Genomic DNA, 21,136 nt, shown 5'->3' on the forward strand with positions numbered 1-21,136 from the left:
ATGTGCCCCACTCGTTGACATTTGTAGCAAGTGTTCTTCATGAATCTGCAATCCGAATTCTTGTGTCCAGTTCCAGCGCAGCGTATGCACTTGTCAGTGGATTGTTGACCATTGGCCGGCTTCCATGTGTTTCCACCTTTCTTTGGACCATTCTTAGCTTGGCTTCTGTGTGATACGAAATTAACATTATTTTGACCGAGCTCACCTCCGGTGACTTTCATTTCTTTCGTATTCCTTGACGCCATCTCCATTGCTTGTAACAGTTTGACTGCTTTGTCGAATGTGAGGCCATCTTCTTCAGCTAGAAGTTTCTTTTGCATCGTATCGTCATTTATACCCCAAGCCATTTTGTCCATCAGTTCCTCATCTAAACGCGCTCCAAACTGACAATGCTCTGTCAATCTTCTTAATTCAGCTACATATGTTGCCACCGACTCTCCTGATTTACGATCTCTCCTATGAAAACGTAACCTTTCTGCCATTCTGGATGGTTTTGGATTGAAGTGCTTCGTCAGCTCTGCAACTAACTCTTCATACGTTTTGTCCTTCATAGGTGTTGGTAATATCAGGTTACGGAGAAGTGCATATGTTTTTGGGTCGAGGATTGTCATGAGTACTGCCCTTTGCTTCGCTACATCTGTGATGTCATTGACGAGAAAATATGCCTCCAGTCTCTCTGAGTACTGAATCCATGGTTCTTTGCTTGCATCAAAAGCATCTAGTCGTCCTAGAGTTGCCATCATTCCTTGTGGATGTGGGACTTCTTTGGCTGCTGAAACTATTGCTTCAAAACTTCCTTGGGCTTTAGAACTCCTCCTCTTTATTCCAGTCTGCGGTAGAAACTTCGTAGCTAAACCTTTGATAACTCATTGGTATCCCATCCCCGTCGCCATTTATTTGTCGTGTTCGTGGGACATACTTTAACCAATTTATACTCATTACTTTAAAGATTTATAATGCGTTTATTAAGGATTAAAACTTATATACAATATTACATCGTAAGTCATGGTGAGGTGAGAGAGTGCCCTCTAGCTAGCTAGGACCTGTTAACGGTAATAGTTAGTGTAGGGAGCTGTTGGCTCGATCTCGTGGCATGCAGGGCTTGCCACCACCCTCCTACGCATTGTAACCCGGCCACCTGAATTAAGGGCTTCAAAAGTCGCATGATGACTTAGGCCTAAGGTGGTGCCTTGGGTATTAGCCTAGCTGATTATTATTATTACAATTTAATACACTCCTAGCGCCCCCTGGCTAAACATTGAGAACTATGCTTATCTTATCTGAATAGTGAGAACTATGCTTATCTTGTCTATATCTTATCTATATACAACACCTTGAAAAACGTGTAAGTTATTGTGCACACTCAGCTACAAGTTCCCCTTACACATAAGATATTTTATCGTGGGTTGTGCCTAAATGATAAGAAATTATACGTAAAATAATACAGATTTTTTTCCAGCCGTGGCCACCGCCTAGTAAAACTTGAAATTGGAAGACGTAGGCTTCGGAAACTAGACGCAATATAAAATGAATTTAACTGAGTATAGTTGATCATTAAATCACGTTAAAAATAGTGCAATTGCATAAGTTATTGATTTGAACCAAAGCCTAAGGTTTAAAGTCTTTAAAGATCTAAAGTTTTTTTAGAATTTCTTTAGAGATTTTTACAAGTAAGAATCTCTTCCCAAATTAGCCAACGCCTGGTCGTTGCGTATTCACGCGGAAGACGAGAGCTTGACCATCCCGGACGCTCCAGCCAACGCGCCCACTCTATCTCAGTGGTTGTCATCTTTGCAGCTATCTACCGGTCGTTACCTAAAACGCGCTATCTGCCGAGGAATTAACGAACTCAGGGATACGTCAGATTTCGTCAATTTCGTGATATCTGCCATGGACACGGAAAGCTGCCCCGTTCAAGGCGTTATCGTCATTGGCGGTCTGTGGTGGACTGATAAGATCAATCGCTGCTTGGAGACCGGAAGGAAAGATAAACTGGAGGAGTTGAAGTTAGGCTTTATTTTCTTTCATTTCTTAAAAGCATTAGTCTATAATTATGTTCGGAAGTAAGTCAGTTAGTCGAAATAATAACGCCTTAGCTAGAATACTACGTGCCTTAAAGGGAATATAACCTTTAGTAATGATCTCCATCCTCTCCCTAAGCCGATTTTCATGTATTTGCCTATGTTATATTATGGAAATAATTGGGACGGCCAACGCAAAAAAAAAATTATATTTTCCCAGGGATTTTTACTAGAAATTAGAAGTTTACATTACCCAAAGTGGCAATGTCTTATGCAAACCTTTTTGAAGCCGTAAGGCTATTAATTTGAATTTATTAACCACATTTGATTACCTTATATAAAAGTTTTACGAAAAGGGCGTAACACTATGGGAAGCCAATACCGTCTCTGTGGAATTAATCTCCCCTCTAGCTTCCAAAACGAGCCCCTAGAGGTCTCGGTTTTAAGCAAGATCCTCAATTTCTGACTGTCACCCTTCAATATTGACATTTTTTGGCATTGCATAACTAAAATGGATTGTTGGGGTTTTCCACAAAGAACGCGTTAGAGGAATATTCACTTTAAAAAAGAAATGATTCCGGGCCGGTTTTACGCCTCGTTGTCATGACGACGAGGCAAAGAACCGGAATAAGGCCTATTGACTTTGTCTGAAATGGCTCTCAGTAAAAAATTTAGCACAAAGAAAACAAGGAACTGACACACTTATCTGATATATAATTATAAACTTATGATAAAAGTACTTATAATGTATTGATACTCCGTTTTAGTCTTGAACTGAGCAGCGTCCAAACCTTTCTCATTGAGAGAACGAGAGAGGCGCTATCTAACGGTGGAATACACCAATCTGTTTTGAAAGCCGAAGGACTTCTTTATCAAGCGCAATATTACAGTTCGATCTTATCCGGTAATAAAGGTGGGGAAATAAGCGCTTCAATAACACCCTCTCTATTTACTTAGCCAAAAGTTAGATAAAACATAAAATATTTTCGGTTGGTCGGTCGGTTACCAGATTAGACTAGCTAGCCAGAGTTGCCTATTACAATCCATACTAGCTTCGACATAATCATTTTTTAAACGTAATTTTTGGGCTCTTATGATTGGTTTTTATTTTTAAAACGCCGCTACAGTGAAGGTCAACGCAAAAAATCTTCGTTAGGTCTAACATAATGAGGATATAAGCAGAAATTTTCGCCGCTAGCGGCATGACCGAGTTAGAGCAGAGTAAATCTCAACCCCGGAACAGACGAATAAAAAGTTCTAGGGTAAAAAAGTACACTTTTAGACCATTGAGTTGGGAATATTAATCTAGAGATCCAATCAAATATGCTCCCCGCGAAACAAGTTTTTGAAAATCACGAATGTGCCGTCTCCTCTAAAATGACGAGAAAACGTTATCATATGACCCGTAGCGCCATCCATTATTTTTGAAAAAAAATCTTTTTGCCGGAAAACGCGTCTTATTTGAACGAACCATTGAGAGATAGACGGCGCCACGGGTAGAATGATAAAGTTTTCTCGTCATTTGGGAGCAGACAAGGGTGGGAAATAAGGATTTTTTTTAAAGTGGACAGGTGACCAGTGACCCCCTGGCCTAGAATAAATAAACTGGACCATGACCAATGCACGTCGTCTGCTACATTATAATAGCGTCATTAATTTTAAATGTTTTACAAACCATGGCGTTAGAATTTAAAATAAAAACAACATTGTAACTCTCGGCTTGAAAAGGGACCTCGGTCCGAAAGCTCGCCAATGTAAATAAATAAAAAATTTAACCATGAAGTATCTTGGCTTTTAAATACTGTTGTTTTTATTTTAAATTATAATAGCGTGTTTTAACTTTTAACGGTTTTTAATAGGGTGAATTCTAAGGCTGCGCGAGTCATATAAATAGAAATGAGACTAGAACCACTGCGCTATCCGGTAATCTCAAGGGAAATGGGCAAGCTAGAAGGCTTCCATGAGAGTGGAATCGCTACTAATCCACACAGGAGTGCGCCATCTATTAAAAAAAAATAACTTTAAATTCTTTAAAATAGATGGCGTGCTCCCACAAAGAATACGGGCGATTCCACTCTCATGGCAGCCTTCTTACTCGTACATCTCACCACAGTTTAATCTTGCTTCTAGTCTCATTTCTATTTCTATGGTGCGAGTACTCGAACATCACCGATTAGTCAGCATTTTTTGAAATCGAGTACTTGAACTTTACATCGAATAAGTAATTGGAAAACACTTGTCGATTATCGAGACCAAAAAGTTTTTGCAAATTTTTTGGGGTGGAAATAATAAACGGTACCTACAACGCGTAAAAACAACAAAGCTTTGAATGACCTTGGGGATGGATCACGGTTTTTAATATGTAGTGCGCCTGCGTGGTTTTTCTTCAAACAATATTATTAAGTTTTTCTTTTGGTTTGGAGTGTCACTTCACGAATTCGGATGTCGGTCGGCGTTAGAGCTTAGGAGTCTTAACTTCCTAAGCAATATACGGACAGACGGTACATTAAAAATTAAAAAAAGTATATTCTATGGTTATTTTACTATTAATTACTATAATTAGGCTATTAGCCTAGTATACTAGTCTTTTTATATCCCACTAGTCACTATAAGGTTACTAAAGTTCTGAAAATTGTGGTTCATTTAATTAAAGGAAAATTTTTCAGCATTGAAAGCTAGTTTATATTAATCTTAAATTTCATTTCCTAATTACTCGAATAAGACCAGCCCCTAGTCAATTATACTCGATAACTCTACTCGAGGCTTTTTTTTTAAATTACAGTCCTAGTTAATTCGAATTGGAGTGTACAAACATCGACAAACTGTAGCCGCCGTTACACAGATCTTCCAATCCAAAGACTAATAATATAACATGTGGACCTACCAATTGAAAAATATTAAAGCAGAATCACTTAAAAAATTAAAACACCTCGAATTAATTAAGTGGTCCACTGGACCCCTTGCCCCCCTCCGATTTAATAAATAAACTAGTGCGGCCAATTTTTAAACTGGTCATTTGCCCACTGCCACCGCCTTATTTCCCACGCTGGAGCAGACGGCAGTATTCTTATTTTTTAAAAACTTGTTTCGCGAAATACGGAAGTCCGACGTTTTGATTGAACCTCTAGATTAATATTCCCAACTCAATGTTTTAGACCGAGAACAGGCGAAAGAAACCAGTTATGAATTCCTAGCAAATTGCTGAATTGGTTTTATTGAAACGCCTATTGAATAGCAATTTGAATGTTTAGTTATTGTAAAATTTGCCAGAACTGGGCGACGTTTCGGAAGCGGATTTTCACTGGAAATCCGCTCTTCAATTCGTATCCATAAGCAGCAACGGTCACGTAGAGGACATGTCCGTTGTCGTAGCGGATGTTGTACAGGATTACGGCTACTCGTACGTCGGTCCTTCTGTGTCCTCAACATTTCTAACTCCATTGAGCAAGCAAGCGGCCGTTCTGTTGGCCTTGAAACTGAGGAGAGGCCGTGACTGGCCGCAAATATCCCATTCTTCATTTGGACGATTCATTGTGGACAATTCCGCTAAGGTTCATTAATCTAAAAATATTTATTTATCTTAGTTGTTTTCTACCAACATATATCGTAATTTCGGGTAAATACGTTTTTTGGTAGGCCGATTGAATTTCTAGGTTCATAGAACCTAGGAGTAACAAACACAAGGAGAACGCAGCTAGCCTTTAAACACGCTAGCTGAACGTTTTACGGAAAGGGGGAAGACATTTTCCGAATTTTCCATGCTAAAGCGTCTAACAAATGAAAAATGTACACAAGAAAATGCACCACTTTTGACGGGTTGACTACTCCTTTTGTGGGGTACTGAGTTTGTTGCTCCTAGATAGAACCGTGAGAAAAATACACACTTATTTATCATTCATACTATTTAGTACAAAACCTCCTACCAAAGAAAAGACGGAGTGATTCGAAAAAAAGAACACAAGCGTGTAGTAAAAAGTAAAATGGCATTAATAGTGGAAGTTTTCCTACTACAGTATGAATGTTACTGTATAAGGTATTAGTTTGGTGTAAGAGAATTGGCATTAACAGTGGAAGTTTTCCTACTACCGTATGAATGTTACCGTATAGGTAAGAAAATGGCTACTATACTACAAGCCGTTTCTAGAGCAACGGCTCCCAATTTCATTGGCTACCGATAACGTTATCGGGCTCTTGATTGCTTGAAAAAATTACTTGTCGATGAGAGAGGATTTTCGACCAATGAAAACTGCGAACCGTAGCTACGTTTAATAACACCTGTTTCTATTGGAGCTATTTTGGGGGGTGTGACTTACAACTCGATGTTACGTATTTACCCGAAATTATGGTTTGTAAATCTCGCAATGATAGATTTTAGGACGAGACTGCTTCCATTTTGCTCCTTGCGGTCAGAAGAACGATTTGGAACGATTCATGAATTACATGACGGCCATCATGATGGACGGGAGTTGGCTCTTATTCGAGCTGACTAATGGGCTGTCCACCGGTAAGTCCTTATTATAAAATCATTTGATGACGCAGTATCGGAAGTAAATGAACCAGGGACGTTTAATGGACAGACTGGACCACTTGTCGCCCGACGACATACAAATGGGACACACGAAATCCGATATTTGGGGATACCAGAATATGAAATCCAGATCATTTTTATAAATTATGGGAAGAAATTCTGCTTAAACATCGCCTGAAATTATTGGTAGTGGGAGGTATTTGCTATAATAATAATTAGCTATAGCGACCTTAAATTTCATTAATTCAGGTAGCAGGGTTGTGGGCAAGCGAGCCAAAAGCTCCTTAAATCGAAAAATCGTCAGCTAAAACAAGCGAAGACTTGTTTTTAACTTATCTATAGGAGTTTACCTTAGCTTCTGATCAACATGATGGGCAGAAATGTCGAAACTAGTTGATCCGCCATTTACAGGGTGTTCCAAAAAAGTATGCAAAAATTTTAAGGAGTTGTAGGGGTGAGTTGAGAAGTATGCCTGTTTTTTCCCCCATTTTCCTACGATGAGTTAAAGAGCGCCAGAGAGCTTCAAAGTGTGGCCTACTAGCCCCTGGAAGTAGGCTGCAACAAGCGCCAAACCAAGCGGCAGGTAAATGTGAACATTAAGGTTTGGGTTCGTGTGATAGGAAAAACGATCGAACATGGTTCTCAAGTCTAGAAACTTTGACGGAAACGGTTTGAAGCGCCATGAATCGTTATGAGATAATGAGAGAAATGGCTAAATGCGAACCGAGCTCGAAAGAGCTATAGATTTTCGAAAAAGTCAAATTATTAAAATATTAAAATGGCGATCACGATCAAATCTCATTAAAATTTTAAAATCCTTATCAAATCTCATCTCTTTAAACAGTATTTAAAGTCCCTGCAGCTTGGTTTAGCGCTTGTTGCAGCTTACTTCCAGGGGCTAGTAGGCTACACTTTGAAGCTCACTGGCGCTCTTTTAACTCATCGTAGGAAAAATGGAAAAAAACAGGCATACTTCTCAACTCACCCCCCTACAGCTCCTTAAAATTTTTGCATAACCTTTTGAAACACCCTGTACATGGAACTTTATGCATTATAAATCGAAGACTAAACTCTACTATTTCCACATAGCGTATTATTTTACTAATAAATAGTAGCACCAATACCCCGTGCTCCTTAGTGCATTCTAAAGAAATTTTAGGACATCAGCTTCAACTTAAGTTGCTACCGGTATTGAAATTTGAAAATACCTCTTCATTCCTATTTCAATTACTTCGGTTCATTTACTTCTGGTTCTTTCGGACGATCTCATTGTTTGAGTTTCTCAATATCTTTCATTTTTGTTTAATATCATCAGAAGAGTCCGATTCGTTATTGGGCCAATTGAAGCACGTAAGCAGATCCTTAGAAATCCAGGAATCTCGCTCCCAAAACGGGGTATGCAAACTATTAGTTATATTTTGAACTATTCACAATTTTATTACAGAGAAATAAATATTTGGAGCAAAGCCATTAGAGGTCCAATTTTAATGCTTTTATTTATCCCAGATGGCGCCAAATTAAACTGTTTTTCGGGTAGATAATAAATACTTACCAATTTTTAATACGAACTACGTGTGTCTCTTCTAACGATGTTTTGTGTAAAAAATGTAAAACTATTAATAAAAGCTCAACTACATGCGAGAAGCTCATGAACTGCTGGATTTTCGAAGACGAAAATCCAGCAGTTCATGAGCTTCTCGCATTTGCCACTACGTGGCTCTATGTAAACTGAAAAGGTTAATTCGTTGTCTTTAATTTTTATTATATTTATAATCTTCCACGGTTTTTGGATAACATGCAATTTCTACGCTGGCGCCATCTGGTAAGACTTCGGATGCACAAAAATTGACCTCTAATGGAGTAATGGTGTTACCCTTGTGAAACCTAGGAGCAACAAACATGCTGAACGTTTTACGGAAAGGGGAAAGACAATTTCCGAATTTTCCCTTCCGAAGTTCCGACGGCAGCAGGCGCTAAAGCGTCTAACCAAACAAAAATGACTTTTGACGGGTTGCGTTCTCCTTTTGTTGGGTGCTGTGTTTGTTGCTCTTAGAGGCCTAGGTCAAACGATCTTCTCCCTTGACAAATGTGTATCAGTCTCTTTTGAATGAACTTACCAGAGTGCTTACTTATTTCAATCGTTTTAGGATAACCGAGAATCTTGGGCAACTTTGGATTTCAACGGAAGGACCTTGTCCGTCCACCCCAATTTTTGTTTTACTTTAATTTCCGCTAACGGTAGTTTTAATCTTCAAATTGAACCTATCAACAAGGTTAGTTTATATTTCAATCTTACAAACTATTTCTAGACTAATCGCTTAAATCCGCTTAGATGAGAACGGTGAGTATTTGTGAACCCGATTGGACGTTGGTTCTAGAGGCGCGGCTTAGAACCCGTGGTTACACCGCAGACTTGCCGGAAGTTAGCCAAAACATGCTTAAGATTCTTAGTCAATTCGGACAAGAAATTGTATGTAGAAATATCTTTATTAACGTATTTATGCTACTGAGAACGAACATAATTCGAATTGAAACAGTAACGCCATCTCTAGGAAAACTTGTTTTAATATATTTAATTTATTACTATTGAAAATTTACCAACGATTTTGCTATTTATGATGAAATAAATCGTTAAACTAAGTGTTAATTAATGTTGCAATAACTAAATAAGGTGTCTCCGCACAAATTATGTTATTTTTCCTCGAATTATAAGAGACCGTTTTTACGGCCACTACCAGATGTCGCTTTACAATTGGGGAAATTTTATTTTCCGTTTTAGAGAGGATCTTAGGTAGTAGATCATGTTAGCGGGGGTCGGGAAGATAGACTCGCATGTTCTCAGCATTCTAAATACGTTCATTTTTTAACCATTCGCTTCGTTCGTGATTTTGAATGGAACCCGTTTCAGGTGCCAAAAAGAAGCATTATATCTCACATTCGTTGTTTTTTAAAAATCGCTCATCGAAGTCTTCGTGAACTTCAAAATTTCCAATTAGATAACGATATTGGTAAAAGATTCGAGAGAAAATAAATTACCATTTTCTTTAAAATCATAATTTTAAATATTCCTTAGAACCCTCAAAAATGTCGACGATTCAAGTGGAGAAAACCGCCATTAGACGAGCCGTATATTCTTATTTCAACGAAACACCATCCCCGAAATTAAATGCTTTATTATCCGATGCCTTCCCGATCGTCGAAAAGGATTTGGAACGGATTTTCGATACGGACTGGCTCCTTAAATCCCGGATTAAAGAAGCTTTGGCTGAAATGCGTGTCGAAGCTAAATCCACCTTCGTCGACAAGGTATTTTTTTATTGGAGATCGACTGTTAATTTTACCATAAGTCTATATGAATTATGTTTCACTTAAAGGGGAACGGCCAAGCTTTTTCAAATATGGCCTTATTTCCGTATCAAAAGATTAACAAGACGTTCAATATACTAACACGTACCTTTTTTGTCTTGAAAAAAATAGCTTTTGGCCCAAAAAGTTGAAACGAAAAATAACGCTAGGTGTTTGGGTTTGAATTTTCGCCGCCATCTTAGGGGCTGCCGCCAGCGCCCCTAACCCCGTATGAGCGATTTGCAAACTATCCTAACTTTTAAAATCGCGCAATTTAGGCTTAAGTCTTTTATAACTGGAACGCGCCGCGCGTGCAAAACAATTTTTTTGCGTCTTCAGCAGCGCGCGCTTTTACGTTGTTTTTCTGTCTCACCGACTTCTCACCAGGTGTCGCGGCAGACGCGCGCTTTTCAATTTCCCGAAATTTCTTTATTTTATTAAAAATTAACCACTCAATATTTTTTTATGCGGTTTTCGCCATAAATTTTAGTTTTTAATGGGCTAAAGGGCTATCTAACTGGTTAAAGCTTGACCGTTCCCCTTTAAGTGCATCAATGTTAAATAACGGCTTTTAAGTATGTGTGGAGTGACGTAGAATAGAGGTTTCTAGAAAATGAAATTAAAATAGAAATATAAAATTCTGCTTTTACGTCAGAAGATAGTATTACTAGTACAGTCTTCGCTCTTACGTCAGAAGATAGAATTACTAGTACAGTCTTCGCTCTTACGTCAGAAGATAGTATTATTAGTACAGTCTTCGCTCTTACGTCAGAAGATAGTATTATTAGTACAGTCTTCGTTCTTACGTCAGAAGATAGTATTATTAGTACAGTCTTCGTTGTTACGTCAGAAGATAGTATTATTAGTAGAGTCTTCGCGCTCACGTTAAAAAAATTCGAAATTTATATGGAGGCTGTAAAACTAGCTCGTAGATTAAAAAAAAAGCGCCAATGACGTTAAACAAAACACCAAGTTACTTTAGAGAAAGATCTATTGACGGCATACCCAAAAATATAAGCGTCTCTAGCGAGAGAAATTCGCTTAACTTAAAATCAATTAATCAAATAATCACAAATGCACGAGCTGGCAATGCCGATGAGGCAAAGAGCACGAATTACACCTAAGGACGTAAAGTGCTTGGTCATTATAGAAAAAGTTCTCAGTAAAAATTTAACTCTTAGAAGAAAGAAAATTGACACTCTTACAAGGAAAATAATAGAGAGGTTAAGCCGGGTTAAGCAGAGCTCTCATTATCCACGGTTTTCTTTTCGCGTGTATACTTAGGAGTCGACGCCACATTTCTGTCGAGCTTATGTGAAACTTAGTATAATATCTCTTAAATAAACATACTGAATATTATAATTTTCCTGCTCAGCAAATCCAGATATAATTATGGCCGTTTGTTCATTTTCTAGCAACGTGCGTTTTAGCAAACGCAAATACCGGTTTAAATTGAAAATGCTCCTAAGCCTTGTATATAATAGGCGAAGAAGACGCATTTAAAGTAAAGCAGGGTACATGAAAACAAATGTTTGTCTTTAGACAATGCTCACAGTCATACAGAAGGCGCGTTTTAGTATTAGTTAAACACTTGTTATTTTCGTCATGTACCCGGGTTTAGCAAATATTTCTAAAATGTGTTAAAATTCCATAGTAACGGTAAATATTTTCTTTAGCAGTCAAAGTGAAAGAACGCTTAACTATTACTCCCGATATGTTGTCGTTCAAACTTCTAGATTGTCCTGCTTAACCTCTCTACTGACTAATTTCTGAGTTTACCATTCATAGTGTATGGAATTGTTCGGAAAAATACTAGACAATCGACTGGTTCTTTTAATGGGTCCTCCAGCCTCGGGAAAGACCTTGAGTTGTCGAGTTTTACTTCGGGCCTTGAGTAATTCCGAAGACGAAACCACCAGTAGCGATCACTCTCCCCGAATTAACTTGGAGAAAATCTACCCTGGGTCCTGGAAGCTCAAAGACGTAAGAATGAAATATTGCAGTTCTCAGAAGCTATTGTACCATAAGTTTATAATATACTAGCTCCCTATAAGTTAGAATCCGCCATAGATCTAACGTTAACAGCGATTTCTCCCATAAAAATCAGAACCGGTATACGTGACTCCATGTGGCCACATTTTCCCCTATCGTTTTAGGTTCTTCAACTTCCGACGATAGCGGAAACGGCTATCTCCGTGGATACGAGTAGAACAGAAGCGCGCGAAGCTAACACGTTGAGCGGAGCTAGCCCTAACGACACGGGCGGCGATGGGTTTATTGGCTGGCGAAATCCTTGATTTGGGGGAAATTTAAACGAAACAACTATAATGTGTCAACATTTCGGAAGAATATTTTATTCATTACTATATAAACGGGTAAAACATTCGTAGCTTAAATCTTATCTCTTCGCGACAACTCGCGTTAAGCTTAACGAGCTTCAATCCCGTCGTTGAAACGAAACCGGATTTCACAGGCAAGCTATTATTTCGATTTATCGCCATCAGATGGCGACACGCCACGACTTCAACGTCTTGGGAGAAATCGCTGTTAACGCACAGCCTATGTAAGATTCTAACTTATAGGGAGCTAGTATATTAAAAACTTATGATTGTACTGATATCGCGGCGTTAATTTTTAACCCGTCAGTTTGAAAACTGGTTGGTCCAGTACAAGAATACCAGATGGAGATGGTCTGGAACGGAAAACGAGGACTTGCCACTTAAAAAGGATTGGCTTCTACTTGACGGTGAGACCAATCATTCGTGGTTCAAATCACATGGTTTTCGAGATTTCTGCGCGGACTGCTCTTCGTACGATCGAGGTACATTTGAATAGTATTTAACCACGGTCACATGGCAGCTAAAACCCACTAAAAAGCTAGTTTGAAATCGATTTCTGTGACTTCTGTCATCTTGGGTTAAAAACTGGATTTCAAATTACAAGTTCCAAACCGACTGGTGTGCGCTAGTTCTCGAAGCAGAGCCAAAGGAATCCGAAGGGTAGTTAAAACACACAGAATTAAACGTAGCAACGGTTTACAATTTAATTTGGTGGGCCGTTGTCTGGCAAAGCCTCTGAATTTTGAAAATATATTGCTAGGTGTAGTTTATATAATTAAAGGCTGGTTTTCACTAGAGCAAAAACGCCACAGCGGTGAGCGTCAACGTAAAAATATTGTATAAGGCCTAACGGCAATTTTTCGCGTCGACGTTCACCGTCGTGGCGTTTTTGCCTTAGTGAAAACCAGCCTTTAGGATATTCCCCATCCTGCTGCAATTAAGGGGTATATAGAACTATCGTTGGGCAGGAATCCATACCTCTACTTGGAATGCTCCTTACGTATCGCGTATGGTAAGATCGCTCTGACGGCTTTGGTCCCGCCTACGAGAGAAAAAATCCCCTTTGCGCGCGCTCCCCTCTTACATTGTTGTATGTTAAGTTAACATAGTGACGTAAAAAAAGCCGTCAGCCACATCAAGACGAAAATCTGCCGCGATAAGCATTCCAAGTAGAGCTATGGATTCCTGTTGGGAGATATAGGCTCGCAGCGAGATTTTCTACCACGTTCTAGACTGTCGCACCACGAGTAAGCTAGGACGAAAGTTTGACCTTCCCTGCTAGTGTTATACTCCATTAAAATTTGGTAAGGTTACTATAATAGTAAGATCATATCGTTGTCTTTTGCTCTAAAAAATGTTTGTGAGTTATTAGAATATTTTTTACTAAAACAATTTGGGAACCGTCGCTACTTTTAGTCACACGTGTTATGAATTCTAACGCACTTGGCCAACCTTTGCGATAAGCCACGGCAGTCGAAGAAGAATGAAATGATTGGACGGTACTACAGCAGTTGTGGAAAGCTCTTTACATCTCCAGTTCCCCTTCACTTATTCAACGTCGTCTAATCTACTGTGGCAAAAAATTAGTAGCAGGACATTACAAATGAATTTGAGTTGTTGTTTAAGACTTAAATAGAGTAAATTAACATCGAAATAGTTTTCAACAGCTAGTTTTAAATGAAATATTGAAAGTTTTAGATGCTCGTGTGACCTAAGCTTAAGTTCTAGATGCTCGTGTGACCTATGCTTAAGTTCTGTCGCGAAAGTTACTGACAAATTACAACTGGTATCGCAGGTTGTCTGTTGTTGGAAGTGAACGCCGGTCAGATTGAAGGAGACCCCAGCGTTTTCGATAACTTCGCGGTCGTCAATTTCGGGAACTCTGGTCTGGATTGGACCTCGTTAGTGGACGGTTTCCTATCTCAACTTCCCCTTCAGAATCCCGTGTCTCTATCAGAGTAGGAGCCATGTTTTGAAGGCTAAATCGAAGACTAAACTTAATGCGCTTAAACCTCTCCAGGGTTAACGAAATCCGATCGTGGCTTTACCAACTGATTCCAACGGCCGAGAAATTCGTGTCCATGAAGGATGTCGGCTTCAAAGGAAATGGTTTGGCCGTTTCGGACACCAATCGCGCTGTCTCCCAGTTTCTCAAAGTGTACGAGTCTGTTCTCAAATATTTCTATCATTCCAAAAACGGTGACGAACGTGGTAAGTAAAATTCTAAAAGTAAAGTCATAAGTAAATCAAGTCATTGAACTTGAACCGAAAACTGAGTGCATTATTCTTCTGAAAATCCAATTAAAATGATACAGAATCGTTTAGATTTTACTCGTTTCTAGCTCTAGAATTCCGAAATAGAGGTACCTGTCATGGGTAATAATCAGCTAGCTTAATACCAAAGACACAACCCTAGGCCCAGCCATCTAGCGACATTTAATGCCTTTAATTCAGGTGGTCGGCTTATAATTAGCTAGGCTAATACCCAAGGCACCACCTTAGGCCTAAGTCATCAAGTGACTTTTAAAGGCATTAATTTAGGTGGCCGGGTTACAATGCGTAGGAGGGTTGCGGCAAGCTCTTCTTGCCACGCGATCCAACAGCACCCTACACTAACTATTACCGTTAACCTCAACAAGTGTTTTTTTAAATTTTACCACCCTAAGCAGTGTGAGTTTTTCAAATGATTCTTTGATCCTTTCAATCTAATATACATTCAGCTCCTTCATTTCCCACGATAATTGACACAACTGAATTGTGGGTATTATTCAGAAGTGCCATCTAATAGTAAAAGAGACCATTAGGTGGCGATACTAAAGCTTTTAGGTTATTGGTAGCGGTCAAAATTTTAAAATCGGGATTAAGGAAAATGCCTTCATGTAACTTCGCTTCATTGACGTCTGGTAAAGATCGATGCAGTTTCTATTTCAGAACATTGCGGGGACCAGAAAACGGGATCATCTCTATGCGAACCTTTGATATACTCTATATTGTGGGGATTCGCTGGTTCAATTAATTTTCAATGGTAAGTTTCATATATCTTTAACAGTCCGATTCAAATTTGTCAAGGGAGAAGATCCTTTAACAGGGGTAACGCCATTAGATGCATATTTTTAAACACCCAAAGTCTTACCAGATGGCGCAAAGAGACTGAAACGTCGAAATTTTAAATTATCTGAAAACTATAATAATTATAATTTTTTCGGGTTTTTTACGCTCAATGGTTCTAGAGGGGAACTTTTGTTTATAGTTTTTACATAAAACATCGCTTAAAACAATAGAGAGGTTAAGCCAGCGCCTGAAAACGACGTGTAGGGTAACTTGTAGGAGTGTAGGCGTACCTTTGTGTGTACAGCCTGTACCTCATTCTAGTTTATCCTACACATTTTCTGGAAAGTTTCTTCTGCAGTCTTAACCTGTCTATTCTTACAAGTTTTTTGTGATAAATCCGAGGATAAATCAGTAAGTATTCCCTTCCCGACAGAACGTTTAAATTTGGCGCCATCTAGCATTTAAATTGTTTTTTTAGCTTCGCTCTAAATATTTTTTCCTCTAAGCAATTTTTATCAGCCTATAACTTTTTTTTGTTAATTTGTAACTACAACGGGGTTTTTTACTTGATAGCCAAAGCAAACGACAACAATTTGAAGATCGGTTTCGACAATGTTTACGTAAATGTTCCCCACCTTTGGACACCTTCTTACCCAACCAGGAGGAGATGGCCAGTCGAAGCTATTCCTTGTTCGACTACCATTTGAGTCTGTCCACTGGAAAATGGCAGAGATTCACTAATATGTTGACCTTAGATAGACGTGGTCATTTGACGTCGCCGAACCAACAAACCGGCAATAGCGATTACGTTGGGGAAGGACTGGTCCGTATTCCTTAATTTAATATTTAAAAATGAACAAATGCTTACAATAATTCATTGTCATTTATACAGACGGCCGGTATTCGATCTATCGTCTCGATTTTAAGGAACAACGGGACACCTACGCTTATTGTTGGAGGGAACGGTGTTGGGAAAACAGCTCTTCTCAAAGTATTTGCAGGATCATTTTATGGAGAGGTCCGCGTACTCCCGGATTTTTGCACAACTCGTTCGTCAGATTCAGGCCTGGAAAAAATCTCGCTTAGCTTTGTTCCCATTCGACCGAATGCGTTTTTCTGTGTCCCATTCGACCGAAATTAAATTCCGTTTTACTACCGTCTACGGAGGCCCTAAACCTAACTTGATCTAACTTAACCCGACCCGACCTAACCTGAACCAACCTGACCTGACCTGACCTAACCTTACCTGGGCTGGAAAAATGAAATTATTCGGACGAATGGGATTTCGGTCGAATGGGAAAAGGACGATACCTATAATTATTGGGTATCTTAAATTATTTCTAATAATGTCCTAATATTTAAACATAAATTATATAATGTCATAAAATGTTAAGATTCAATAGATGGTTCATCGAAATGTAAATACGTTATTCATTATGCCAAATTAGTTCCGCTAACGATCGTTAGACTGCGCAACGAGATATAATGGTATTTTCACCCGTATGTGCCCCCCTTTCTCTTACCAGAAGCTGACTACGCTTGTGACGAACGAGTTGCAATCCATAAAAAGATTCGAATATTTGTAATATAATTTCCAATAAGAACAATAACTTTCATTTAAAATTATCAATATTGTTTAAGTTTTTGCAAAATGACGAGACTGAGAGAAAACGACCCTGTCATTTTTTGGGTGTCTCAAGTGGATCCACCGCCGAAGATCTTCGGATGGCTTTTCTCCGGAAAGCCAATCCGGAGGAAAACGATTTGGCCGACGATCAAGAACCACAGTTGTCCTTAATAGTAGACGATTTAAATTTGGCTGGTAAAGCCAATCCGCTTAAAGGTAAAAAAAAATCGTTTGCACTCAGGGCCTCTGTTAAACAATTATTCCGGGGCCCGAGAGATCGGTTAATACTGGAAACGAATTTACGGTTTCAGGGAGAAACGTATTAGAAGGGTCCGAACCCAATAGACTATACGGGCTCCAGTAGCGTAGCCGGGATTTTGTTTCGGGGGGTACACAATTGAAAAAAAATAACAAAAAAAACATTATATATGTATAATAATAATAATCAGCGAGGCTAATACCCAAGGCACCACCTTAGGCCTAAGTCATCAAGCGACTTTTGAAGCCTTTAATTCAGGTGGCCGGGTTACAATGCGTAGGAGGGTGGTGGAAAGCCCTCATGTCACGCGAGCCAACAGCTCCATACACTAACTATTACCGTTAATTTCAACAAGTTTTTATGGAAGGGGAAACCGAAGAGCTCGTGGAAAAACCTCTTAGACCAGTGGGGAAAGAACTTGCTAACTCAACGCAGAAGGAATTGATCCGAGTTTTCAGTTTTTCACCTAGTGCCACAAGCTGGGATCGAACCCGGCTCATTTTGCTGCGAGGCGAAAGTGCTAACCACTCCGCCACCCCACCGTTGGCCCTCAATATCAAAATCTAAAAATCTCAGTTGTGAACCACGCCTATTTCTAAGGAACCTATCACAAACACCACACGATCCTTTATAGAGGGTGTCCACTTAAAAACTGAAAATGATAAATAACTGAAAAACGTTTTTTTTATTTCAAATTTCTATGAAACATTCCTCGCGCAGGGGGACATTTACTAGTATATAATTGAATGACCTTGAACCATGTCTCCAAGGTCATTCAAAAACTCGAGAACCCTTGGGTTAACGGATTTAATTTCAATTAGAAAAATGTTGTTCGCCATATTACTAGTTCAAATAACTTTGATTTGACCAAATTTGAATGCCTTCCGTGACATTTCAATTGAGATAAACGTATTAATTTTAAGAAAATAAAAGAATTACACTTGGAAGTATTTTCCAATTTTAAAAACTATTTTATTCTAGCGTTTTAAAAGAAAAGAGATGTTGAACAACACTATATGAACTCCGTCGTTCAACGAGCTCAAGCATGTATCGTAGCCGACGGTGGCGTAATTGAACCGTTGTTAACTATTCAGTATTTATTTGATTTAGTCACATTAAAACTAATCAGATTATATTATTATCAAACAATGAATTCATTAACATTCAATTTATCTGCTTCTGATTGGTCAAATTTGGTCAAATCAAAGTTATTTGAACTAATAATTTGGCGAGCAAAAACTTTCTATTTGGAACAAAATCCGTAAGCAGAACGATTCTCGAGATAGTTTTTCAATGACCTTGAAGACATGGTTAAAAGTCATTCAATTTTATACTAGTAAAAGTCCCTCTTCACGAGGTATGTTCCATAGAAATTTGAAATTTTTCAAAAAAACTGTTTTTCAGTTATTTATCATTTTTTATTTTTTTTTAGTATATACAGCTATATATTTCGGGTCCTTTTTGCATTTCTTAAATATAACTCAAATGGAATATTTCAGGTGAATCTGACCCCCTGGAATGGATACGTGCCATTCTGAATGGACACGGAAATAGTGCATTAACGTTGTCATCTCTTCCGGACGTTAACTATCCCATCCGGATGAGTCGCTTATTGGTTCGAATTCATCTGCCAGCTCCCGACACCAACTTACTGACTAGCTGTTACGGGAAAGCGTTGGATTATTGGTTAACTCCGTCCACCAGGGGAAACGCCCTCTTGGCCGCTTTCAGTGTCAATCAAGTTAGTGCACTTCTATTGGTTTTCCATCTTTTCTACAGACTTACAAATCTTTTCTACAGACTTACAAATCTTTTCTACAGACTTACAAATCTTTTCTACCGACTTACAAATCGTTTCTACAGACTTACAAATCTTTTCTACCGACTTACAAATCTTTTCTACCGACTTACAAATCTTTTCTACAGACTTACAAATCTTTTCTACCGACTTACAAATCTTTTCTACCGACTTACAAATCTTTTCTACAGACTTACAAATCTTTTCTACAGACTTACAAATCTTTTCTACAGACTTACAAATCTTTTCTACAGACTTACAAATCTTTTCTACAGACTTACAAATCTTTTCTACAGACTTACAAATCTTTTCTACAGACTTACAAATCTTATCTACAGACTTACAAATCTTTTCTACAGACTTACAAATCTTTTCTACAGACTTACAAATCTTTTCTACAGACTTACAAAATATAATGTAATATTCATTATAACTATAATGTAATATTCATTAGATCTATAATGTAATATTCATTATAACTATAATGTAATATTCATTAGATCTATAATGTAATATTCATTAGATCTATAATGTAATATTCATTATAACTATAATGTAATATTCATTAGATCTATAATGTAATATTCATTAGATCTATAATGTAATATTCATTAGATATATAATGCAATATTCATTAGAACTATAGTGTAATATGAATTATAACTATTTCAATGGGTATAGAAAAATAAAATTAATCGATAGTTTTTATACCAAATTTTCGTCCTTTTCTATAGAATTCCGATTACAGTTCTATCGAATTTGTATAGAAACTTTAAACGATTTTTTTCTAAAGAATTCAAATTATATTTCTATAGAGTTTCTATAAAAAAGGTTTTTGTGGGCTTATCAGTTTTATCACTAATGAATTAACGTTAACTGAGGGTATGTCGGGAGCACTATGTTCACGGTTCACCTGCTGATTTATCGAAGAAATACCATGCCTCTTACTTTTCCCGAACTAAAGGGGGAAGACATCCCGTTCTTAGGTGCTGAAAAAATTTCTGTTCGAGTTAAAATTGATGACGTCACCCAGATGAGCCTCCGTTGATTTTCAATACGATCTCATCTGGGTGACGTCCCGATTTAACCTAGCAACGCAAAAGCCGTAATATTTTGATAAAAAACCATGCGATCGAGGCAACCTTATAGTTCCCTTTTTTTCGAACCTGGCCTCTAACCCTGTGGGCGGAGACTATCGTCCGTAAACCACGAAACCAGAGGTTATAGTTGCGCCCCAATATTATCAGTTAACGTGAATTGATTCTTGATTCAATCTACATATTTACGACTCGATGTGGCCGTCTTTTGAAGGCTCTGACCGAAGCGACTCTCGAGTTCCACGAAAAATTAATGAAACGGTTCAAATCTCCGTGGAAAGATTTCTTCTCCTATCACCACGTACACCGGGTTTTTAGGAAATTGCTGACGGTGGACGCCAGTGGCGATAGATCCAGTACCGTGCCCATACCGTCCATCTGGTGCCTCGTTGTGGATTGCGTTTATGGCGCCATGGCTCAGAAAGGTATTCCCCGTCATGTCTCTATTTATTGGTCTATTTAATCGCTAAACCATCCTTAAAAACAGACGAAACGAGAGCCGCTTTGTGGAAGCTGATCAAGGAAGTCGCCGCGAGAAAGTTCATCAAGACAACGACTTCGAATCTCTATCCATTTCCCAACGCCGCTACTTCCGGTGGTAGGAACGCCAACGTATACGTCACCGGAAGTGACAACGATGAATCGTCAACGGTAAAACTACTCATTATGTAATCTTTGGTTAAGCGCCTATCGTAGTATAATATAATTAAATATAAATATTTTTTTCTTTATAATCTTCCAATAGCTAAGAGAAGCTGCGAAACTATTATACCATATTTTCTTTCAAATTTAAGAGAACTGGCTTTTTCCTGTGAAATCTAAATAAATACTAACTAGGGATGCACCGATATAGGTACAGCCGATATATCGGCGGTAATATCGGCCGATATTAACAAAGTTATCTATCATAAAAGTAGTGTATATGATAAAATCATAGTAAAAGACGGTTCAGTACACTGTCATACTATTTTATTCAAATATTTCATGAAAAAAAAGTTTGCAAGAGCACATCCGAATCCGTTTCTTTATATATATTTTTTTATCTCAAATCGAATATCGTTGTTTTTTTAT

At 38.3% G+C, this 21,136-nt stretch overlaps 1 protein-coding gene across 1 annotated transcript in view; it reads left to right on the forward strand.

Moving 5' to 3' along the window:
- The first annotated feature begins 956 nt into the window (after nt 1-956).
- The window catches only part of LOC149933398 (uncharacterized), a 32,410-nt gene continuing 12,230 nt past the window's right edge, over nt 957-21,136 (forward strand). The window contains exons 1-17 of the mRNA XM_090157288.1: nt 957-1,008; nt 1,694-2,063; nt 2,789-2,925; nt 5,292-5,572; nt 6,390-6,525; nt 9,623-9,855; nt 11,683-11,877; nt 12,541-12,715; nt 14,029-14,191; nt 14,254-14,444; nt 15,165-15,258; nt 15,858-16,107; nt 16,177-16,275; nt 16,926-17,127; nt 18,670-18,911; nt 20,280-20,490; nt 20,553-20,716. Of these exons, the coding sequence (XP_090013414.1) occupies nt 957-1,008; nt 1,694-2,063; nt 2,789-2,925; nt 5,292-5,572; nt 6,390-6,525; nt 9,623-9,855; nt 11,683-11,877; nt 12,541-12,715; nt 14,029-14,191; nt 14,254-14,444; nt 15,165-15,258; nt 15,858-16,107; nt 16,177-16,275; nt 16,926-17,127; nt 18,670-18,911; nt 20,280-20,490; nt 20,553-20,716 (3,195 nt within the window). The remainder of the gene's footprint in view (nt 1,009-1,693; nt 2,064-2,788; nt 2,926-5,291; nt 5,573-6,389; nt 6,526-9,622; nt 9,856-11,682; nt 11,878-12,540; nt 12,716-14,028; nt 14,192-14,253; nt 14,445-15,164; nt 15,259-15,857; nt 16,108-16,176; nt 16,276-16,925; nt 17,128-18,669; nt 18,912-20,279; nt 20,491-20,552; nt 20,717-21,136) is intronic.

The sequence above is a fragment of the Leiobunum rupestre genome, chromosome 8 (assembly GCF_980474605.1).
Source record: "Leiobunum rupestre chromosome 8, qqLeiRupe1.1.hap1, whole genome shotgun sequence".
In the NCBI taxonomy this organism is placed as follows: Eukaryota; Metazoa; Arthropoda; class Arachnida; order Opiliones; family Sclerosomatidae; genus Leiobunum; species Leiobunum rupestre.